At 44.4% G+C, this 24,918-nt stretch overlaps 2 protein-coding genes across 3 annotated transcripts; both read right to left on the bottom strand.

Moving 5' to 3' along the window:
• Positions 1-1,916: 1,916 nt before the first annotated feature.
• On the bottom strand, positions 1,917-6,314 carry LOC129515426 (uncharacterized protein K02A2.6-like). Its single transcript, XM_055334348.1, has 2 exons — positions 5,857-6,314; positions 1,917-5,173 (listed from the first exon to the last, which is right to left on the bottom strand). Exons 1-2 carry the CDS (start codon positions 5,902-5,904, stop codon positions 4,199-4,201), a joined length of 1,023 nt encoding a protein of 340 aa, XP_055190323.1. The 5' UTR covers positions 5,905-6,314; the 3' UTR covers positions 1,917-4,198.
• Positions 6,315-6,356: 42 nt separating this feature from the next.
• On the bottom strand, positions 6,357-10,261 carry LOC129515424 (uncharacterized). Of its 2 annotated transcripts, XM_055334347.1 has the most exons (3): positions 9,337-10,261; positions 9,205-9,252; positions 6,357-8,629 (listed from the first exon to the last, which is right to left on the bottom strand). In XM_055334347.1, exons 1-3 carry the CDS (start codon positions 9,439-9,441, stop codon positions 7,817-7,819), a joined length of 966 nt encoding a protein of 321 aa, XP_055190322.1. In that variant the 5' UTR covers positions 9,442-10,261; the 3' UTR covers positions 6,357-7,816. The 2 variants fall into 2 exon arrangements, with proteins under 2 accessions (XP_055190322.1, XP_055190321.1); XM_055334346.1 differs by having other exon boundaries at positions 6,358-8,629; positions 9,205-10,261.
• Positions 10,262-24,918: the final 14,657 nt, after the last annotated feature.

Raw genomic sequence — 24,918 nt, 5'->3', positions numbered from 1 at the left:
ATTTATTTATTATTTTTTAAAGTTTGTTGGTTTAATTATGATATAGACATTATCTTTAAAGTTATCAGCATTAAATATGAAACTTTTACTGTATTGTTTGCTAAAGGTCAAATAAGCTTGAGTTATCTCTGCAGTTTGTTAGCCAACGATAACTTAAAATGATTTATCTTGTCTGTCTCAAAGTATTCATAGGTAATTGTTAAGATAGCATTCAAATTTTTTGGCAACCTACAACGTTGAAGTGTTGCTTGGATAGTAATTGAGATTCAATTCATTGGACATTTAAGTCTTTTCCAAATAGGATAAAATGCTAAAGCATTAATTACCAGACATAGGTTTGTGCTTTTGACTTATTGCAGAGAAACTAAGGATATTTGAGTTTGTAGGTAAACATGCTTTGTGCTTAATAGATCGATCAATTTGCCATCTAAAGAGTTTTGGTATAAGTGTTCACAAATGGTTACTACTCAGTTTTCACCGGTGACCAAGGTATCAAAGAGTAATTCTGCTAAATGTAATTAAATCTGATGGAGAATAAGGGAAACTCTGTATGTAGGAAGGTTGGAGATATGAAAGAAAGATAGAAGAATGGGAATGCATTTTTTTTTAAGGGTAAAAAAAGAAAAGGTAATTGTGTCCTACATGAGACTGATTGTTTAAAAAGAAATGGCTTGGGACAAAATCTGCATACAAAAGAAAGTTGTAGAAGGTTTGTGAAGGTAAATCTTTGGAAAAGAATTTTGGAAGTGGTCAGGATGGACTAAGATTGAAATGCATGAGTTTTAAAAGAACACAGGTATAAGATTAAGTCTGCTTTCTCTCTGTTCGAAAAGACAAGTTTTCTCGAATTGTTGGCCTGCTCTTGATAAGAAAATGTAAACAGTTGTTTTCTTTTTTTTTCTGCCCAGAAAAAACAGTTTCTATGTTTTGCCTTTATCAGGTCTTTAACATCCCTCATCCTATTTAGGCTTGTGCTTTAAAGCTTTCTACTGTTTTAACAAACTTCCCAAAATTTAAATTGTAAACGGAGTCTTTTTGACTCATTAGGCCTTTTATTAGGTATGTTAAGTTACTCTGACAGCACTGTTAAGCAAATGACAAGCCTTAGGTTACATTTGGGTAAATGCTATAATTGCTCTAGAGATGATATGCAATTCCTGAAGTTTTACTACGTTTTAATATATTTTGATCATTGAAATATTATGTGCCACAGAAACAACTGAGTTTCCTTGTCAATTGAATCATAATGAACTCACATCAGATTAACTGTGTCCAAGTTTTTGTCATCTATAATTGTTCTTATTTTCTTGCAATATGAGTTTCACCTTCAAGAAGGTTCATTTAAAGTATCCTTAGGACCAATACAAATTTTTGAGATCTTTAAGATCAAAACGGAAATGGGTAAAAATTCCAGAACTAACTAAAGTTGCATTCAAATTAAACAAAAGGGCAGCCCCGGTGGCTCAGCCATTTAGCGTTGCCTCCGGCCCAGGGTGTGATCCTGGAGACCCAGGATCAAGTCCCATGTCAGGTTCCCTGCATGGAGCCTGCTTCTCCGGAGCTCTGCCTGTGTCTTTCATGAATAAATAAATAAAATCTTAAAAAAATTTTAAACGAGAATAGTAACATGGGACTAAAACCAAGAGGATGATTATAGTTGCTTGAAACACTACTGGTTTGCTAATGTTTGCTCTCCTAGGTTAAAACTTTCTTTTAAGATATCTGATTTAAAAAAAAAAGATATATGATTTACCAAAACATGAGAAAGTATTTTTTTTTTAAACAAATTAAAGCATTAACTTTTCTCTCTAATTGAACCCTCTGAAATTCAAAAGGTCTCTCAATAAGTATTCTTTCTTCCCTGGCTAATGTTGGACCCTGGCTCACGGGTGCCAACGTGGCCCGGTGGACGCCCCAGAGACCCAGACCCCAGACAGGCAGATGCAATTAGCAAGAGGGTTTATTGAACGTTTGCGCAAACGGGCTCTCCGCCTCCGAGGAGGAAAAGAGCCCCGATTAGCAGTTACAGGTATCTTTTAAAAGGCAAAAGGAAAGAAACTGCCTAAAGACAAAAGAACCGCGGGAGTCTCGTAGCATCCAGGTTGATTTCGGGGAGGGTCAACATGAACCTATTCAGGGACATTCCAGTCAGGGTGTGTGGGGGGGGAACGGTTTTCTTATTGTAAACAGAATGCTTTTAGTTGCTAAAATTTCAGGAAGAAGACTGGATGGGCTGCCTCTGGATTAGGGCTGGCCCTACTTACAAGGGGGGAGGTTTCTTCATTCCCTCCTCTTGTTTGGGCTGATTTTAACCTTAAAATCTTAGGGAACATTTATTTTTTCAGTTTGGAGGGCCCGACATTGCTGAGTTAATACCAGAGCTTGGGTAATAGACAATCTTTCTCGGATGAACTGGAGCAGCTGGTTGAGGACGCAAGGGCCGAAAGTTAGCAGCAGGAGCAGGATAACTAGAGGGCCCATAATGGTAGAGATTAGGGTGGTCAACCAGGGAGACTGGTTAAACCAGCTTTCAAACCAGCCCTGCTGGGCCTCCCGGTCCCTTTGTCTTTTATTTAACCTTTCCCTGAGTTTGGCCATGGAGTCTCTGATGACTCCAGAATGGTCTGCATAGAAACAGCATTCCTCTCCCAGGGCCGCACACAGTCCTCCCTCTTTCAGGAATAGTAAATCCAAGCCTCTCCTGTTTTGAAGTACTACTTCTGAAAGTGAGGTGAGGGACTGTTCTAGCTTAGAAACGGACTGCTCTAGTGTCCGTAGATCCTCATCTACAGCTGTTTGGAGTTCAATATAATGTTGTGAGTCCTGGATCAGAGCAGCTGCGCCAGTACCCACCCCAGCAGCGACCCCTAGTCCCAACATAACGGCTAAGGTTAGGGAGACAGGTTCGCGCCGAAAACGGGTGGGAGGTTTATCATACTGATTTTCTAGAGTTTCAGCAGGGTGATAGAACACCCTGGGTATGATCTGCACCATGACACAGAAGTCATTTGAGCTATTTAGAACCTTAGCCGACACACAGGGGGTGAGGCCTTTGTTGCATGCCCACCAAGTTCCCGGCTGGGGCTCCAGGTAAGAATCAGTCCCCAAAATCGGGGTGGTAGTGTTACAGAGTCTCTGGTAGCCCCGGGGGGTGTTCCTATGCAGGTTCCCTGTCCTGTAACTTCTGTAAGGGTGAATTGTGGTTGGGAGTCGGGTGTGCATCCCTGAGTGCTAGTGATGTTATTATAGGTCCCTGAAGTAGCAATTCCCTCATAATAAGGGGGAGGGGAAGCAAGGCAGAGCCAGCAGGATTTAGTTACATCGGGGCTGGTTCGATTAAGGGCCAGGAATGCCCCTATGATAAGATTAAACAGTCGTTGTCCCGTCTCGGGTGACGACCCAGGGGTTGGAGTGACCGCGAAGTTAGTGGGTGCGGCACTCCCTGCGGCTAGGGCCGGGGCAGCTCTTTGTTCCCCGAGGACCGCGTTAGGCCCGATCGCCACGGGGTCTGGGGATTCTATTTTTAGTTTAATTCTGAATATAAAACCATCATCTGTTCTTTCTTTGTATAACCTGAGTCCCCACGTATATCCATTGGCCCAGTAAGTAGCCCTTTTTCCGGGCTCCGTGAAGGATATCCGTAGGGGATGACACCACCCTTGGCAGGGCCCATAATTAAGGGTTTTCCATTTGCTAAATGTCGGATGAGTATAGTTAGCCTTGACAGTGATATAATCCCAGGAGGAGGAGGGCCTCCATTCTGTATCCCCCGTAGTTTCACAACCCCAATTTTTACAATAAAAATATTCCCCTCCTCCACAGGTGGGATTTAGCCTGCGATCTCTGTGGTTCCCGGGACAGACATAAAAGGGAAGAGTGCTTAGCATGGCCCTTCTGTCAGGCGTGCCACATCCTCCCCATGGGTCTAATCCCAGTCGCCCTGGAGGGCTTTCTTGGTTAGGGGCTCTAGAGGTGTCGAAGTATCCCTCTAGGTCCCATGGGCTAGGGGCCCCTATGGTTAGCTTGCAAAGGTCAGGATATAGGTCAGGCCACCAGGTTCCCACGGGGGCGGTCTTAGTTATAGACCAGACCTCGTCACCCCCAGACGTTAGTACCTGCCAGGTTAACCTTTTGAGGGCATGAGGGTCACCTCTGGCGGAGGTGAAGAGCGCTAGGAGAGGTAGGAATATTACAACTGTCATTGAACAATTTTTGAAAGTCTTATCTTGAGCGGGTTTTGGGTGCGGTGGAGCTTCCATTGGAGCGGCTCGTCCGGTCCGTCCTGGCTGGCGTCAGCGGTGCTCGTTGATGGGGCGCGCTTGACGTGTGAGGCGTGGACCCAAGCAGCAATGCCGTCTACCTTTAAGGCGGTTGGGGTGGTCAGTAGTACAGTATATGGGCCCTTCCAGCGGGGCTCAAGCGTCCTGGACTGATGTCTCCTGACGTAGACGGAGTCCCCGATCTGGAACGGGTGTGGGCCGGTTGTGTCTCCGGGGCGGTAGACAGCCGCAAGGGGTTTCCAGATCTGGTGCTGGATAATCTGGAGCGCCTTTAGCCTGTCCTGTAAACCGGGAGTGTTAGCAAGAGGGTCAATAGCAGAGTCTAGTAAGTCCGTTACTGGTGGGGGACCTCCATAGAGAATCTCGTAAGGAGTTAGCCCATGGCGCGCGGGAGTGTTCCGGACTCGGAACAGAACCATAGGGAGGAGTTGGACCCAGTCTCTAGTGCCAGTCTCCAATGTCAATTTAGTTAGGGTCTCTTTAATTGTTCTATTCATTCTTTCTACCTGACCTGAGCTCTGGGGTCTGTATGCACAATGTAATTTCCAATTTATCCCCAGTAATCTGGCCACCAACTGACTTACCTGGGAGACGAAGGCGGGGCCATTGTCCGACCCTATTACCTTGGGCAGTCCAAACCGCGGGAAAATTTCTTCCAGGATTTTCTTGACAACCACCTGGGCGGTTTCTCGCTTGGTGGGGAAAGCTTCTGTCCAGCCTGAAAAGGTATCTATAAACACTAGGAGGTACTTGTTACCATATTTACCTGGCTTGATTTCAGTGAAGTCTACTTCCCAATTAGTTCCGGGTCTTTCTCCCCTCATCCTGGTTCCCTCAGGCATCTTGAGGTGTTTGGTATTTACCTTAGCACAAGGTACACAAGCATCGGTTACCTGTTGGATCAGGGAGGGGAGTTTGGGAATGTAATAGGTCTGACCTTCTCTCCGGAGGAGTGCTTTTAATTTTTTGTGTCCGAGGTGAGTCCATCGGTGGAGGTGAGTCACCAGTTCTTTGGCCCTTTTCTGGGGCAGGACCGTCTTCCCTTGGTGTTTCCAGACCTTCATTTGCTCGTCATATCCTGCCCCTATTTGCTGGACGATATCTAGGTCGCTGTCTGAGTACTCGAGAGAGAGTTGCCCCGGTGTCCGGACAGCCTCTGGTACTTGTAGGGAGAGGGCCTGTGGGCCTAGTGCAGCGGCCCGTGCTGTCTCATCGGCCATCCTGTTCCCCTCTGCTACTGGGTCATTGCCTCGCTGATGCCCAGGACAGTGAATTATACTCAGTTTTCTCGGCAGAAAGAGGGAATGGAGAAGATCTTGTATTTCTTCTCTGTTTTTGATGTTTTTACCTGCTGAGGTTAGGAGACCCCTTCTACGGTATATTTCTCCATGAACATGGGCAGTTGCAAAAGCATATCTGCTGTCAGTATAAATGTTGACCTTTTTGTCCTTAGCCTTTCTTAGGGCCTGAGTTAGGGCTATAAGCTCTGCCCTTTGAGCTGAAGTCCCAGGCTCTAAGGCACTGGCCCAAATGACAGCTTTCCCATCTACCACGGCTGCCCCGGCTTTACGCTCACCATTTCGTAGAAAGCTACTCCCATCGGTGTACCAGGTTGCTTCAGCATCTGGCAAAGGCTGGTCTGTCAAGTCCCCTCTGGTGCCATGGACTTCAGCTAGGATCTGGTGACAATCATGCATTACTAGGGAGGGGGACTCGGTTTCTGGAAGCAAGGTGGCCGGGTTTAGAGATGTAGCCGTTCCAAACTGTATCCGCTCAGAATTCAGTAACATGGCCTGATAATGGGTGACCCGGGCGTTTGAGAGCCATCGATCAGGGGGCTGGCGGATGACTGTCTCTATGGCGTGGGGGGCCACCACAGTGAGGGGTTGGCCAAAAGTCAACTTGTCTGAGTCTTTTACCAGGACTGCCACAGCCGCTATTATTCGGAGACATGGGGGCCATCCTGCAGCCACGCTGTCTAATTTTTTTGAAAAGTATGCCACGGGCCTTTTCCAGGGTCCCAGTTTTTGAGTTAGGACCCCTTTTGCTATTCCATTATGTTCATCAGCATATAGCGTAAAAGGCTTGGTTACATCTGGGAGGCTCAGGGCAGGGGCGGTCAATAAGGCCCTTTTTATTTTGTCAAAAGCCAATTGCTGCTCCTTTCCCCAGTGGTAGGGGGTGTTGGATTTCGTGAGAGGATATAGGGGAGCCGCCATCTCCGCAAACCCGGGTATCCAGAGGCGGCAGAACCCAGCACTGCCGAGGAACTCTCGTAGTCCTTTGGCATTAGTGGGTGCTGGGATCAGGGCTACAGCCTTTTTGCGGCTCTCCGTCAGCCACCTCTGGCCTCCTTCCAGGAGATATCCCAGATAGGTCACTTGTCTCTGGCCTATTTGGGCCTTTTTGGCAGAGGCCCTATACCCCAGTTCTCCCAGTCTCTCAAGCAGGGCCCCCGTACCTTTTACACAATCCTGTTCTGTCCTAGCCGCCAGGAGCAAATCATCCACGTACTGCAGGAGGACGAGGTCCGGATGGCCAACTCGGAAATCTGCCAAATCCCGATGCAAGGCCTCATCGAACAAAGTGGGGGAGTTTTTGAATCCCTGTGGCAGCCTTGTCCAAGTGAGTTGTCCTGAGAATCCCGTCTCAGGATCTTTCCATTCAAAAGCAAAAATAGGCTGGCTTTGAGAGCTTAACCTCAGGCAGAAGAATGCATCTTTTAGATCTAACACCGTATACCAGACATGGCTTGGGGGTAAGGTGCTGAGCAAGTTGTAGGGATTCGGCACCGTGGGATGTATGTCCTCTGTCCTCCAGTTAACCTCTCGTAAATCTTGTACCGGCCGGTAATCTCCTGTGCCGGGTTTTTTTACGGGCAATAGAGGAGTATTCCAGGGCGACTGGCAAGGTATTAAAATGCCCAATTGTAATAGTCTCTGTATATGGGGCCGAATGCCTTCTTTGGCCTCTTTGCTCATTGAATATTGCCGGATCGATATGGGGGTGGCCGAGGGTTTTAAGTTTATAATTATGGGCGGCTGGTTTACAGCTAGTCCCATTCCGGCCGTTTCCACCCAGGCCTGAGGGTAGTTAGTGAGCCATTCAGAATCTAGGGGCTGCACGGACGGTGGAGAGTCCTCGTGCAGCCGGTGTTCATCCTCTAGGCGCAAGGTCAGTACCTGGAGGGGCTGCCCTCCCGCGCCAGTAATAGTGGCCCCTTTTTGCTGAAAATGTATCTGGGCCCCTACTTTTGAAAGAAGGTCTCTGCCTAGGAGAGGGTAAGGGCAGTCTGGGACCAGTAAGAAGGAATGCGTTACTTGCCCAGTGCTCAGGTGGACCTTCCGTTCGGTTGTCCATCGATAAAACTTGCCTCCAGTTGCCCCCTGAACCCAAGACGTTTTAGAGCTCAAGGGTCCTTTTGCCTCAGTTAAAACTGAATGTTGAGCTCCCGTATCGACCAGGAAGGTCACCGGCTGTCCCCCCACTTTAAGGGTTATCCGAGGCTCAGGGGGGGGTTCCTGGCCCTGACACCCCTAATCTTCATCTTCTAGGGACAAAACAGGAATGGGCTTCTTTTTAGGTCCCTGCGTTTGGCCCTTCCTTGGGCAATCTTTAACCCAATGTCCTTTTTCCTTGCAGTAGGCACACTGGTCTCGTTCAACCCGTGGTCCTCTTTTGTCTCCCAGGTCCCTACTCTGTCCTGACTTACTCTGCCCTGAGCCCTGTACTACGGTGGCCAGTATCCTAGTCAGCTCTTTGTTACGTCTTTTATCTCTCTTATCCTCCCGTTCCTCTTGCTCTTTACGGATCCTTTCCTCCCTTTCCTCTAGAGTTTCTCGCTTGTTAAAAACCTTCTCTGCCTCTTTCACTAAGTCCTGTAAGGTGTACCCCTGAAGTCCCTCCAACCGTTGTAACTTATTACGAATATCCGAGGCCGACTGTCCAATGAAGGACATAATTACATCTGGTTGGCGGTCTTCAGCCAAGGGGTCAAAGGGAGTATACATGCGGTAGCCTTCTATTAACCTCTCCAGAAAACCTGCCGGCGTCTCCTCTTTTCCCTGCACTATAGCACGTACCTTTGCCAAATTGGTGGGGCGACGCCCTGCCCCTTTGAGACCCGCTAGGAGTACCTGGCGATAGAGACGGAGCCGCTCCCTACCAGCAACAGTGTCGTAGTCCCAGGTCGGGCGAACCAAGGGGAAAACATCCTCAATCTCATTAGGCAGCTGGGTTGGCCTCCCGTCCGCCCCCGGGACGTTTTTCCGAGCTTCGAGGTACACGCGCTGTCTCTCCTCCGTGGTGAGGAGAGTCTGCAGGAGCTGTTGGCAGTCATCCCAGGTCGGCTGGTGGGTCAACAGAATTGACTCAATTAATCCGGTTAGCGCCTGGGGGTCTTGGGAGAAGGAGGGGTTATGAGTTTTCCAGTTGTAAAGGTCAGAGGCAGAGAACGGCCAATATTGCATCTGGCCGCCTACTGACCGGAGGGGAAATGCCTGGGAGGTCCAGACGTCTTCCGACTCTCCCCCGCGCTCTCGCCGAAAGCGGAGGCGACTGGCGAGCGGGGGTGAAGCGAGGGGTTGCCCCTCTGCCCCCGTAGAGTCGGGGGACGGAGCTGAGGGAGCAGAGGGAGAGGTAGGGGCCTCCGAGCGGGGCGTTGGGGGTTGGGCATAAGGGGGAGGGGAGGAGTCCAAGAGAAGGAGACTGTCCTGGTCCCCTGGGAGCACAGGCGGCTCCTTAGGTTTTGATTCAGGAAATTTTAGGGGGCAAAGGGTGGATGGAGAGGAGGGACGGGGAATTGGGGGAGTGTGGCAGGGAGGGAGTGAGGGTCTCGGGCCCGGTCCCCCTTGAGAAGGGATAAAGCAATTTATCCAGGGGGGGGATTCTTAGCGAGATCCTCCCATACTATGATGTACGGCACCTGATCGAGGTGTCCATTGGGTCCTGGCTGGAAGACCAGGGCCTTCACCTGCAAGATAATATCAATATTAAAAGTTCCGTTCCTGGGCCACCCGACGTTGAAAGCCGGCCACTCTGAGGAGCAGAAGGTGACCCATCTTCGTCTTCTGACTTCGACCGAAAGATTGTGTGCCCGGCCGGCGACTTCTTTCCAGTGATCTAGAGTGAGGCTTAAAGGGGTGGTTACAGTCTGCCCCATGGGTGTAGAGAAGGGGTGAGCGGTGAGGAGGAGGACAGGAAAGGAAGAGAAACACGGAACGAACAGACGCACACGAACGACAGGACTGGCGCGGCAGATTCAGATGGGAGCGGTCGCGAACAACGACCTTCCCTGAAGAGGAGGGAGTGCCGGGGCTCCGTTCCTCTTCCAGACCACTCCGGAGTCCGACTCCGGAGGGGGACCAGGGGTCTCGGGCACGTCTGCCTCCCCCGCTGGTCCAAATACAGAATACAGAGTACAGCGTCCTGCAGGCACAATACAGACCCGGCACAAAACAGACCCGGCCAGTCAGACAAACGGACGAGACAGATATGACATTTAGCGAGCTCGGTCTTACCTCCTACCGGTCTTAGGATTGAGTCTGGGGCGTCTCAGATCCCGGACGAGCCCCCAAATGTTGGACCCTGGCTCACGGGTGCCAACGTGGCCCGGTGGACGCCCCAGAGACCCAGACCCCAGACAGGCAGATGCAATTAGCAAGAGGGTTTATTGAACGTTTGCGCAAACGGGCTCTCCGCCTCCGAGGAGGAAAAGAGCCCCGATTAGCAGTTACAGGTATCTTTTAAAAGGCAAAAGGAAAGAAACTGCCTAAAGACAAAAGAACCGCGGGAGTCTCGTAGCATCCAGGTTGATTTCGGGGAGGGTCAACATGAACCTATTCAGGGACATTCCAGTCAGGGTGTGTGGGGGGGGAACGGTTTTCTTATTGTAAACAGAATGCTTTTAGTTGCTAAAATTTCAGGAAGAAGACTGGATGGGCTGCCTCTGGATTAGGGCTGGCCCTACTTACAAGGGGGGAGGTTTCTTCATTATCATAGTCATTTGCATAAACTCAATAAGAATCTGTTCTTGTAACAGGACATCATTGGAAATATTGGTTATTTTACCAAGGCTTTGCTGGAATGTCATATCTGAGAGACGTGCATACACTCAGATATGACCAAACAGCTATACAGAACTAAGATTGACTTTATGAAACGTGGCGCCACAAAGCCACTTGGAAATGTTAGCCTGATACCTTGCTTACAGAGTTCCCAGCAGCCTCACCAGGTGAGTAAAGAATGTCGCGTCCTGGCAGATGCAGGAACCTCAGGACACTTTGGGGACCTCGTGAAGAGGAACCTGCCCAAATCTACAAGATCACAAGCACGTCTGATGCCAAGTACTTGGCTTGGCTTCTGGCCTGGAGGGGCTACTAAAAGTTCAACCTAAAGATTCCTTATAAAAAGTTCCAGCAAAGTAGATTCTAAAAGATCTATATGATCAATCATTGTTCTTGCTGAGCTTATGTAAATAATTAAGCCAAGTTTGTTAAAACTGGACTTGTTTTGCAGACAGATCAGTACTGATTTGGCTACTGCAGATTAAGAAGTGAGGGTTATTATAGAGAGAAACTATGTCTCAATAACACATTTTTGCAGATGTTCAATTATAGCTCTGATTATGTTATTTTATTTTATTTGGCTGGGTACAGTATACTATGTTGATGGTACATGACAAGGTAGGGCTCCCCAAGCCCCTCCCCTTCCTCAGGCTCTGGGATGTAAATGAGGTTAGGAGATTCTCAGTGTGTTGGGGGATTAAGTTGGGGCTGGGACTCCCCAGCAGCTGAGGGCCTCTCTCTTCCTCTTGTTCTTGCTGGGGCTGGTGGTCCAGGAGGCTCTTACTCCTTGGAGGCCATGTGGACCATGAGGTCCACCACCCAGTTGGTGTAGCCGAATTCCCAGGAAATGAGCCTGAGAAGTGGTCTTTGAGGGCAATGCCAGTCCCAGCGTTGAAGGTGGAAGAGTGGGTGTCACTGTTGAAGTCACAGGAGACGATCTGGTCCTCAGTGTAGCCCAGGATGCCCTTGAGGGGGCCCTCCGATGCCTGCTTCACCACCTTCTTAATGTCGTCATATTTGGCAGCTTTCTCTGGGCGGCAGGTCAGATCCACAACTGACACGTTGGGGGTGGGGACACGGAAGGACATGCCAGTGAGCTTCCTGTTCAGCTTAGGGATGACCTTGCCCACAGTCTTGGCGGCGCCAGCGGAAGCAGGGATGATGTTCTGGGCAGCCCCTTGGCCGTCCCACCACAACTTCCCGGAGGGACCGTCCACGGTCTTCTGGGTGGCAGTGATGGCATGGACGGTGGTCATGAGGCCCTCCACGATGCCGAAGTGGTCATGGATGACTTTGGCCAGAGGAGCCAAGCAGTTGGTGGTGCAGGAGGCATTGCTGACAATCTTGAGGGAGTTGTCATACCTTCTCATGGTTCACGCCCATCACAAACATGGGGGCATCAGCAGAAGGAGCTGAGATGATGACCCTCTTGGCCCCGCCCTTCCAGTGAGCCCCAGCCTTCTCAATGGTGGTGAAGACCCCAGTAAAAAAAAAAAAAGACCCCAGTGGACTCCACAACATACTCAGCACCAGCATTACCCCATTTGATGTTGGTGGGATCTCACTCCTGGAAGATGGAGATGGACTTCCCATTGATGACAAGTTTTCCATTCTCAGCCTTGACCATGCCGTGGAATTTGCTGTGAGTAGAATCATACTGGAACATGTATACCATGTAGTTGAGGTCAATGATGGGGTCACTGATGGCGACAATATCCACTTTGCCAGAGTTAAAAGCAGCCCTGGTGACCAGGTGCCCAATACAGCCACATCCGTTCACTCCAACCTTCACCATCATGTCTCTGGGACGCGGCTGGCACTGCACCAGAAGATGCAGCTGTCTGTCGAACGGGGAGGAGCAGAGAGCCAGCTCTGATCATTATTTTTTATTTTTTTTAATTTTTATTTATTTATGATAGAGAGAGAGAGAGGCGCAGAGACATAGGCAGAGGGGCAAGCAGGCTCCATGCACCAGGAGCCCAATGTGGGATTCGATCCTGGGTCTCCAGGATCGCGCCCTGGGCCAAAGGCAGGCGCCAAACCACTGCGCCACCCAGGGATCCCGCTCTGATCATTTTAAATGAAGTTTGCCTAAGCTAGACTACTTGAGGTACACTTCAGAGAAATAGCTTTTCTATTTCTGCACAATAGAAATAGATGTACAAGATAATCTTTATGCTTTTCATTCTATGGGAATAAGAAGATCCCATGGGTGTATGATTATTTAAATAACAAAAAAATGGAATTCTCCAGTGATTGTATATACAACTAGCACTTTGACCAATTCTGTATGGCTATGATGACAAAATTGCTCCTTGAAAGCCAGAGCGTACCCCACTACATGGGTTTAACTATGGCCTTGTTGTGAAGATAATGATGACCCCACTTTATGATTGGATTGGATGATGTACTTGGGGATGCCCTTATTTCTTGACAAGTTTTCTCCTACTTACAAGTGATACCTTGCAATTATAATACTGTTCAGGCTAGACCTCAAACCATGAGGGCTTCTTGATGGTTTTATCCCTCAGTCATATTTATCCTAGAAGCCACCTCTACTGAGGCACAATTGTAAACAAAGACTTTAATCAAGCGTATAATGACCCTCATGGTAAAAAGAGCCTCAAAGCTCACTATGGAACTTGCAGGACTTATGTTAGACCCACAATATAAAATAAGCAAAACAGTATGGTTGCTCAGCAGGACTCTAAATAATACTTCCCAGGCACTGGATACACTCGACGAAGAATTAAGTCAGAGAGGGACTTCTCAAGTCACGCACCATTATTGACTTTCTACTATTGCTACACCATTTGTGATGTGAGGAGCTTCCTCACATGTGTTGTTTTAACATTACAGATATTTCTCACAAGGTATCTCAATTAATAGGGGACATTTGTAATCAATTAAAAGGATAAAAGGTATCCACTGATCTGTTCAACAAAATTAGTAATTGAAGATCTTATGTAAGAAATGTAATCATAATTTGGGGCCTAATTACTTATTTTATGTTTATCCTCTTTGCATGTGCTGATGAATGCCCCCATTGCAGTTCATCATGACCCCCTGGTGTCATGACCCCAATTGCAATGACATATGGCTCTCAATGTCCTAACATTGAAACCCAACCTGGGAACTAAATCCTTTTAATACTATCTATTGGTATCACCATTGAGTAAAGACTAGTGATCACATCTTTAAAGGCTTACTTCCTTTTTGGGGTCTGGTAATTCTTTTTTGGTCACAAGTAGCTGTTAAAACAAGACCCCACCTCTGGCACCTGGGACAGGATGGTCTGGTTTATTTATCTCTGGTTTCCAACACTAATTCCCCACAAAGTTGGCTTTTCGATAGCCTAGTAGGAGTGGGGGCCACATAGGCCAAAATTTTATGACTCAACAAGTCTTGCTACTCAGCTTCAAACATCTCTGCAGTACAGGCCCCCAATGTGTCTAAAACATATAACCCAAGCCAACTGCATACTACTCAATGCAGCTTTATCCTACACTTCCCATCTTCAACTAAATGGCTTAAACCAACTAAGACGATGGGCCTTATTTTGTGCCGATATCGCCTATTAAGTCATTCCTTTTTTTTTAAGATTTTATTTATTTATATATTCATGAGAGACACATAGAGAGAGGCAGAAACACAGGCAGAAGGAGAAGCAGACTCCTCCAGGGAGCCCGATGTGGGACTCTATCCTGGGACTCCAGGATCACACCCTGAGCTGAAGGCAGACACTTAACTGCTGAGTCACACAGGCGTCCTCCTATTATATCATTCCTAAATGATTCTCATGATTATGTACTGTAGACAAACTGGGATTATTACTCTTCCCACCCCCAGCAACACATTACTGACGATGACTGCCTCATCTACCACCCAATTGCGATGATAATGTGGTTCTCATATCAGATGGGGAAACAACAGCCGTAGACCTCTCCTTTATAGCTAGAAGTCTTATGAGATAAAACAGACTTTGTTTGCTCAGCAGAACCTTAAAGGACACATCCCAAGCACTGGATGTTTTAAATCAAGAACTAAGTGAAGTTAGGGCAGGATTTCTAGAAAATCGGGCAACTATTGATTACTTGCTACTTCAACATCACTTAGGTTGTAAAGAATTCCACATCTATCCTGTTTTAATATAACTGACAATTCTTAAGAAGTCTCGCATTTAACAAATGACATTCAAGCTCAACTGGACAAAATCAGTCTCTTGGCCTAATGGTTTGCTTGGCCCGGAAACTGGGGTCAATATTTCAGAGATGCCATTTTACTCGTGGAAATAATTTTTGGATTTTGTTCTTTTTCTCTGTGTTTGTCATTGCCTGTGTTGCCTCATGCCTTCCAACATCTCTCTGGATCCATACCATGAAACTCTTGACTGACCCCTGAGAATACTCTGACTGCTGTCCCCTCATGCAGTCCCTTTTCAGTCTGAAGCAGCCAGAGCGGCCATCTTTCCATTCCCCAATGGCAGTTAGGGTTACTCTTGCAGGGGGAGAAATGAGTTCGGGACAAATGAGACTAGGCAGGGCTAGGTAGGGGGCTATGGAAGCAGGCTCACAGAAATCCCAAAAATGGGAGATGAAAGGAAACCAGAGATAAACCAGACCATCCTGTCCCAGGTGCCAGAGGTGGGGTCTTGTTTTAACAGCTACTTGTGACCAAAAAAGAATTAACAGCTCCCGAAAAGGAAGTAAGCCATCAAAGATGTGATCACTAGTCCTTACATAATGGTGATATCAATAGATAATATTAAAAGGATTTAGTTCCCAGGTTGGGTTTCAATAAAAGATCAACCCTACAAGCTCCCAGTGGCAACCCTGTTGGGACCCCTCTCACTCCTGAGAGCTCTCTCTTTATATTTGTTTAATAAACTATCGCTTTACTCACTCTTTGTCGTCTGTGACTCACTCTTTGTCGTCTGTGAGATTGATTCTTTGACTCTGTGAGACAAGAACCCTGCTCTCCTGCACCATAAGGACTAGTGATAACACCTTCAATGGCTTACTTTCTTTTTAGGGTTGGTAATTCTTTATTGGTCACAAGTAGCTGTTATAACAAGATCCCACCTCTGACACCTAGGATAGGGATGGTCTGGTTTGTTTCTTTATCTCTGGTTTCCTTTCACCTCCACATGTTTGGGATTTTTGTGAGTCTGATTCCATGGCTCCTGACCTATCTTTCCCTCCCTAGCACTGCCTATCTCTTACTCATGTGTGGGGCTCTTTGCTGGGTATGGAGCCTGCTTGGGATTTTCTCTCTCTCTCTCCCCATTCCCTCAGAGCATGCATGTGTTCTTTTTCTCTCAAGAATAAAAATAAAATTTTAAAAAAGAGTTCTTCTTGTTCTAACCTGTTCTTCCTATTCATTAACTTATATGCTAATAAGCATTGACTCATATTGGGCAGGAAAATTTTCCTCTACCCTGCAATAGGCTTTTTTTTTTTCAATAGTCTTTTGGTTGATCTAAGAGTTAAATTGACATGAGACAGATTAATAGGAGAAAATCAATTTAATTACATTCATACAGGGGCTGCATCAGAATAGGAAGTCCCCAAGCAGCCAGGGAATTGAGGCATATCAGCCATCCAGAGCTATAAGCAGAAGACGGTAGGGGCCTGGGACTTCAAAGGGGAGGAACCCAATTCACAGAAAGGTGAAAATGAAAATGAGTAAATGTTGGGTAAACCAATGTTTGCTGGGCCGTGCAGAAACAGTGGGACATAGAGAAGAATTTTAATAAACAGACTTTGCTAGATCTTCCCTGTCTACCATCTAGTTCATAATATGCTGTAGACAGCTATGGTGACAGCTCCATTCCTGGAGGAGATCCCCTGTCTAAATTCCTTCAGGCAATAGTGTAAGCCTTCTGTTTCTTTTTTTTAAGATTTATTTATTTATGTATTTATTTATTTGAGAGAGAGAGCGAGTGCATGCCTACACACAAACGCACACAAACGCACATGAGGGGTGGGGTAGGAGCAGACAGAGAGGCCCTGAACCCAGAGCCAGATGCCGCCCGACCGGGGGCTTGATTTCAGGACCCTGAGACTGGGACCTGAGCCAAAGTCAGACACTTAACCGACTGAGGCACCTGGGGGCCCCTTGAGCCTTCTCTTAAAAATAATCAGCCTAAAATAATCTACATGCCAAAAAGACGCATTTTGGGTTGTCAATTTTGCTCCCCACAGTCCTACCTTTGAGACTTCCCCCAAAATTTCATAGCCCATGATATAGGATAGATGTTAGGGTTCGAAGCCAACAGCCAAGAAAGAATTCTTGAGACATATTTGGTGCAAAAAGGTGACTTTATTAAAGCACGGGGACAGGACCCGTGGGCAGAAAGGGCTGCACCAGGGTTGTGTGGAGTGGCGCATTATATACTTTCAAGTTGGGAGAGCATAAGTCTCTGAGGAATTTTGGAAGCAAGGTTTCCAGGCCCTTGAGGGAGCTAGCTGTTGTCGGGAAAAGGTCATTTATGACCATCTAATACAGCCTTAGTCATGAGACCCTTCAGATGTATATGGGTGGGCCAACTGCTTTGGGGATGATTGCCAACACGTATCTTGGGCAGGTAGAGATAAAGAAAGGTGCCAAAGGAATTTTTATCTGTTAAAATAGATTTACGGGAACCTGGGAGTCGGGCTAAGATTGCCTTTTGTGCTTCAAAAAGTATTAACATCCAAGTACCTGAGTTCTTGGATGAAGGTCACTCTGCCTGTTTCAAGGACGTGTCAGTAGGCTGAGGGTAGTAAGGAAATTTACTAATTTTTCTCTGCCTTTGTTTCCCAGATCAGTCCAGAAGCTAAATTGATAGATTATTTTATCTCACTGAAACAGGCTCTTAGTCCAAAGATCAGTCCTTAGATCCAAAGGCAGATGCTCAACCCCTGAGCCACCCACGCGTCCCCCAAGACAGTTTTTAGGTGTCCATCTCGAAGCATCTCTACATGGACCGAAGGCAGGCAGTGGCGTTGTGGCATGAAGATTATCCACACATGAGCTGTTGTGATTTCTTTAAAGTTTATGTCACGTCATTCACATTTTATTTGTAGGGCTTCAGGAAAAAAACAGCTTTACTTCCCAATGATTTCAAGTCAGACAGACAGGTGTGGCAAAAATTAAAAATATTAGTTCGCACAGGGGGCCTGGGTGGCTCAGTCTTAGTGTGTGCCTTCAGCTCAGGTGGTGATCCCAAGGTCCTGGGATTGATCCCTCATCGGCCTCCATGCTCCACAGGAACCTCTGCCTCTGTCTGCTGCTCCCCCTGCTTGTGCTCTCTCTCTGAAATAAATAAATAAATAATTTTTAAAATTTAAAAAAAGAAAACATTAGTTTGCAGAGTTGTAGCCAGGCATTAGAGGAAACTAGAAGAATCAGGATCTAGTCCAGTTTACAATGAACAGTATTAGAATTTAATAGTCACAAATATGTGCTACTGAAACAACTTTTGCTCTCTATAATCACCTTAATTTCTAACAAAGATAACCAAAGTAATGAATTTGTTTGCAAAATAAGTCTAGTTTCAATAAACTTGGCCTGATTATTTGCATAAGGGCAACAAGAATGGCAGCTGATCATATAGGGTTTTGCTACAACTTCTCATAAGGAACTTTTAATCTTGAGGCTCAGAAGCCAAGCCAAATACTTGCCATCAGACTTCACCTGCAATACTATAGATTTGAATTCATTCCTCTCTTCCTGAGGTCCCTGAAATACCCTGAGATTCCTGCACCGGGAAGTTGCATTCTTTACTCCCCTGGTCAGCTGCGGGAAATCCTGTAAGCAAGCTCTCAGGCCAATATTTCCAATAAAGGAAATAAAAGTCAAAGTCAATCTTCCTTCCTTTAAAGGTGTCTGAACATACCTGAGCCTATGCACCTGTCTTTCGAAAATGACCTTTCACTCAAAGTCTTGGTAATATAAGAATGTTTCCAACATGTCCTGTTGCAAGGAGAATGGATTCTTATATGCCAATAAGTATATTGCCATAAAAATAAGAATACTCAGTAAGTTTTCATATTCTGGAGGGGCCCTCAGGGAGAAAAAGATCAATATTTCCACTCTGCTTACAAAGGTAGAATTTGCCAAATTGCTATGAGTGATAGTTAGCTTAAGAGGGAAAGGTTCCTTGTATCTGAAAATCAAAAGATTAAAGAACCATCAATACTTGAAACAAAAAGTCATAAGTTTATTATGACTCCTCCTCAGTTTATTCAGTCCCATGTAATTAATTCTTGTTCTGCTTGAATCTAGTTTTTTCCAGTAGTTCTGGAAAGTGTTTACCCAGTTAATTTTATGATCTTAAAGGTATCAGAAAGCTGTTTTCTAGAGTCTTTTTCATGAGTCTTCTTTAAGATGAAGCATTTTTGCAGAAATTCTTTTGTAAAGGCATCTGAGTAAAATATAAATGTCTCTAAATGATAAAAGACAAAAATGGCATGATTAAAGGTGTGATTAGAGTTTATTACAATGTGGTTGTTAAGGAAATGTAGTTATTTCTGTAACATACAATATTTTAAGGTAAAAAATAGAATTATGATTGATAATATACATATCATATGTACATATCATAATTTTAGGGATTTTATACAATTTCTAGGACTTTTATATTAATGCTATTACCCATACAGCAGAATCTAAGAAGGTTACACATCACTTATTTGACAATATTTCCCATGTAATATAACATCAAATAAGCCTAATTTGTTCAATATCTTTCTTGTATAAGGAAAAAGAACAAGCCTTTTGATTTTTTTTCAGGGACACTCTGAAAAATCCCAGTTACTCTGAGGTTAAAAAAAGAAAAAGGAAAAAAAAAAAAAGAAAAGAAAAAGAAACTTCATTTAGGATTTGATTTTTTGGAAGTTTGTCAAAAATATAAAAAATGGTGGGATGCCTGGCTGCCTCAGCTGGAAGAGTGTGTTGCTTGTTCTCAGGGTCATGAGTTCGAGCCCCATGCTGGATGTGGAGATTACTTAAAAATAAATGAATAAACTTTGGAAAGAAATATATCAAGAAGGTTTAAAAACACTTAGTCAAATAGGATAATAGGTCACTACATAATAACTAATGAAATTTAGTTATCCATTTAACTAACCATGGAGACAATTAAAGATTTTGTAGGCAAACATGGAACGTTAAGTGGCTGTAAAAAGGGAAAATGTATCTCTTATAATATTGAGAAGATTCAGTTTTCTTTTCTTTTTTTTTAGATTCAGTTTTCTTAAATAATCAAAGACCTGATTAAGACAACATGAAGCACCAAACATTATTTGATAAACACAAAAGTTTTGTTTTCTAGGCATATTTTTGTTTTCAAAGGCAAAGAAAAACCTTTCATAAAAAAAAAAAAGAAAAACCCTACATAATCTGTTATTAAGAGTTGAATAAAGGTAGCCCAGGTGGCTCAGCTGTTTAGCGTCACCTTCAGCCCAGGGTGTGATCCTGGGGACCCAGGATCAAGTCCCATGTCAAGCTCCCTGCATGGAGCCTGCTTCTCCCTCTGCCTGTGTCTCTGCCTCTCATGAATAAATAAATAAAATCTTAAAAAAAAAAGAGTAGAATAATAGCCCAAGAAAATTTTGTTTTCTTAACAGATAGACCAAATTTTGGAGTTCCTGGCTGGTTAAGTCAATTGAGTATGGGACTCTTGATCTCAGGGCTGTGGATCATAAGTTAGAGCCCCACATTGGGCATAGAAATGACTTAAAAAATAAAATCTTAGGGGTGTCTGGGTCTCCCTCTCCCTTTGCCCCTCCCCCTGCTTGCTCGTGCTCTCTTTCTCACATAAATAAATAAATCTTTAAAATATAGGTAAAATATAGATAAAGGAAAACCAAATTTTATTTTGCACCAGCTTAGTTTTGATATTAAAACCCATTTACTTAATTTTTTAAATTTTTTATTTTTTTAAAGATTTTATTTATTTATTCAGAGAGAGAGAGAGAGAGAGAGGCAGAGACACAGGCAGAGGGAGAAGCAGGCTCCCTGCAGGGAGCCCGATGTGGGACTCACGCCCTGGGACCAGGCCCTGGGCTGAAGGCAGGCGCTAAACCGCTGAGCCCCCCACCCCGGGCTGCCCCCATTTACTTAATTAGATTCATTCCAATCTTAGCCAGTCTTGTACATACATAGCATTCACTTTTAAAGATTTCTTTTCCACAAATCTTTTACAACTTCTTTTTTTTTTACATTCAGATTTTGTTCTCTTCTCTTTCCCATAACCAGTTTTGTTTTAGTATAAATTTTCTTTCTTTTCCTTTAACCAACATGTCTCCATATCTCATATTTTTCTTACCCAAAACACGTCCTACTTTACTTGGTTTTTTTTTAATTTTTATTTATTTATGATAGTCACACATACACACACACACACACACACACAGAGAGGGGGGGGCAGAGACATAGGAAGAGGGAGAAGCAGGCTCCATGCACCGGGAGCCCGACGTGGGATTCCATCCAAGGTCTCCAGGATCCCGCCCTGGGCCAAAGGCAAGCGCTAAACCACTGCGCCACCCAGGGATCCCCCTACTTTACTTGTATACAAAGTTGTTTCCTTATTATTTCTAGCAGTTTCAGCCACATATATTAGTTAAAATTAATCCTTGGAAACTTTAATTTCTAGTGAAAACTAAGTGGCCAGCAATTGTGAACTGTTACATCAGTATTCTTAGGTTGGCAAATATATGAGTACATGTCATAATTTCTAGAAACATGCACTTCTCTATAGTACAGTCTTTCAATAAAGCACAAAATATGTTTATTAACAGACCCAAATTTCTCTTTATTTTCCCTGTAATAAGGAGCCAAAAGTAGATAAACCTATGCTCAATAATTAATGTTTCATTTTTTATCTTATGTGGAAATGATCTAGATATTTGATACATTTCTATTATTTGACTTAACTTAGCAAAACTTTAAGGTTTTAAGTTACCAAAGAGATTTGGCAAACTATTTTTAAGTATGTATGTTATAACACAAAATTATTGTTTAAAAAGTTCACCTAAAAGCTTGTTATTCTATATGCATCTATTTAATTTACTGGTTACCAATAATTATGTTTAAGTTTCCCTTGAAAACTTTCTGAAACATTAGTCAAAATGAGCCATTAGTTTTTGCTCTGAGTTACTTTTTGCTAACAAAGTTTGCAACAGAGATCATGTAAACTTATAGCCAAACCAACCCGAGTTCCCTCCTTGGTGAGTCAGGAACTGCACCAGGCTGAATTGTCCCACAAAGAAAACTTTTATTTGCAGCAATTAAAAAGATCATGGGGGAATGGATTCCAAAGCTGTGACTCTTCAAGAGAGGGTGAACGGGTTCCCTTTGTTTGGAGTTGGTATGAATGAATATTTAGGTAGGGAAGCCTTGTCACCATATATAGAGGCAAGCATAAGGTCATGCATGTGCCTATACCTAAAATTGTATGTTATGTAAATGAGGCTTGTCTTCCTTAGGTGGAGATTTTAGTATGATAATGAGGTAAAGGTAATGGTAGGTCATTTCAGATATTACTACACAGTTCATCTGGGCAGGCAGGAATCTGGGGTGGATGGTGAGGGGTGGGGTGGGGTGTTTAGCCCCAAACATCTGGGTGATCCCCATCCCTCCAAAACACCCCACCCCCAAGTCACCTACTCTGCCCCCACCCTCGGGTATCCTGGGGTCATTTCTGGTTTCATTTGTCTGAATTAAGAAGAAGGCAAGAAAGAAGAGCTTAAGGAAAAAATGTAAAACAGATTATTGAGTACAAGCAAGTGGCCAGGACATGTCAAGTGTTGGGGTCTAGCTGATAACAAACTTATTTGGCTAATAAACCCAGGTAGAATAAAAAGTTGGATATTTGCATTCTATCCAGTGTTGATGACTCTAATACATATCTGTATTATTTAAACCAACAAACTTGGGGGAACCTGGATGGCTCAGTTGGTAGAGTATGCAACTCTTGATCTTGGGGTATGAATTTGAGCTCCATGTTTGGGCACAGATATTGTTTTAAAAAAAAAAAAAGCTAACAAACTTAAACCAGCTTTTTATTTACTGAAAATTAGCCTAGATCCTAGAACTTGAAAAAATCTGGGTTAGTTTCTACTGTATTTCTGAGATTTAGAATGGTTTATTTGTAAGTGCTTAAATTCTAAGCCAATTAAATAGAACTCCTTTACAAATTAATTTTAGCAACACTAACCAGAGGTTTAAAAAAAAACCTTATTGGGGGATCCCTGGGTGGCTCAGCGGTTTAGCCCTTGCCTTTGGCCCAGGGCATGATCCTGGAGTCTCGCGAGATCAAGTCTCAGGATCGAGTCTTGGGCTCGAGTCTTGGGATCGAGTCCCGGGATCGAGTCCCACATCAGACTCCCAGCATGGAGCCTGCTTCTCCTTCTGCCTGTATCTCTGCCTCTCTCTCTCTCTGTGTGTGTGTGTGTGTGTGTGTGTGTGTGTGTGTGTGTCTCATGAATAAATAAAATCTTTAAAAGAAATCTTATCTATAATGTACATACATATAGACAAACAGATCTTATAGCTTCTGTTTCAAAACAATATAAAACACACTAGCTGGGATCCCTGGGTGGCTCAACGGTTTAGCACCTGCCTCCCGCCCAGGGCGTGATCCTGGAGTCTACACTAGCTTATAAGTAGTAGTTGAGGGATCCCTGGGTGGCGCAGCGGTTTGGCGCCTGCCTTTGGCCCGGGGCGCGATCCTGGAGACCCGGGATCGAATCCCACATCGGGCTCCCGGTGCATGGAGCCTGCTTCTCCCTTTGCCTATGTCTCTGCCTCTCTCTCTCTCTCTGTGACTATCATAAATAAAAAAAAAGAATAAAAATAATAAAACCTTTAAAAAAAATAAGTAGTAGTTGAAATATATTTAACTTCACTCAGATGACTGGGCTATTTGTAGAGAAAACTTTTAAGACGTAGAAGTATCTTAAGGAGGCTATGATCTAAAGTTTGGGCTCAAGAGTTCTTTACACAGTTTGAATTTTTCTTAAAAAGGTTGTTTTTCTTTCTTTTTCTTTTTTTCTTTAGTCTTCGGTGAGTATGGGCATTGTTCCAGTTACTTCTGTCTTCAAAAACTGACCTTTGTGCTTCAGAGTAAAAACATAACGAAAAGAAAAGACAGACTCTGGGTATAAAGAAGGAAGATAGTTGATTGCTCTACCAGCAAAGTAAGCTGCAGTAGGCTAAGTCCTTCTTTTTTTTTTTTTAAAGATTTTATTTATTTATTCATGAGAGACACACAGAGAGAAGCAGAGACACAGGCATAGGGAGAAGCAGGTTCCCTGATGCAGGACTCGATCCCCAGATCTCGACCTGAGCCCAAGGCAGATGCCCAACCACTGAGCCACCCAGGCGCCCCAGGCTGAGGCCTTCTAAAACAGCAAGGCCCCTGGGAAGGGGATGGGGTGGTTGTAGGGACATAGAGGATCTGGCTGGTTTCCACAGGAATTATGTCAGTGCTGCCAGCCTCTTTGGTCATTTTCGGGATAGTTCCAGGGTCCTGAAACTAAAGGCTAAGGAGGGAGGAGGGGAGGCTTGCGGAAGAGAGGGGGAAAGTTACTTTAAAATTGAGCTTCACTGAAGCATTAGTGCCACCATTTGGATTTTTGTTCAACTTTATGATTTAAGTGGCTTCAATTTCTGGGGTGTTTACATTTCAAAGATGTGGTAACATTTGTATCTTCAAGGGATAGAAAAAGTATGTAAGTTCCTCCAAGAAGGACTTTGGTTTCTTAAGGTCAATGGTTTACAAATCTTTTGAGATAGAGTTGTAGGATTGGTAAAAAGGAATAAATAGACTGATTTTAGACTGCAGTTTTTCTTTCTTTTTTTTTCTTTTTTTTAGTTTTGCAAAGATTTGTAAGTTAAGGACAGTTGCTCTCATTTTTTTTTCTTTTTATTCTTACGTGGAAGACAATTTTACTTCCAATGCACTGATTTTTCTTACAATATCTGCAAATGTCTGAAAGCCAATAGGAAGGGGTCTGAGAGGACTTTGGTTTTTGTTCTATGTCTCATTTCTGTTCTTTCATCTTTTGAAGGGAGTCCCTAAGGCTAACTGTTAAACCAATAAGACAGTTGTTTAGAATGACAGCTCTCCCCAAAATTTTTTTATTTCAAATATAGCCAATTAAAGGATCCATCACCTGGTCACTGGTGAGTAGGATTTTATATTAATATCAGAAGACTTAAACCAATAAGCCCCTTTATGGCTTAACCAAAGATGGGAGAGTTATTCCACAACAGAGTGTAAAAAATGCAGTCTTCACAAGATCCAGAAAGTTCATTCCAGAGATAGCCTAAGAAAGCACAGGAGGTACTATGAAGGGCCCTATTTTAAACAGCTGTTTCAAAACACAGGAAATCATGTGTTTTCCCTCCTTTGAACAGAATAGGGTGACTTACCAAGCCGAAAGTTCACCACCCCTCTGCCTCTTTTTTTTTTTTTTTTTTTTGATTCCCTAAGCTTGGGTCCACAGCCTATTCAGCTATCTGCTGGATGCATATGCACACTCCAGCTGATGGAGACCAGAGAATATTCTCAATTATCATAAAGT

This window comes from Nyctereutes procyonoides, unplaced genomic scaffold (genome assembly GCF_905146905.1).
Source record: "Nyctereutes procyonoides isolate TBG_1078 unplaced genomic scaffold, NYPRO_anot_genome, whole genome shotgun sequence".
Lineage (NCBI taxonomy): Eukaryota > Metazoa > Chordata > Mammalia > Carnivora > Canidae > Nyctereutes > Nyctereutes procyonoides.
Note: the sequence above shows the minus strand (reverse complement) of the source record. Positions and strands in the feature narration are given on the sequence as shown.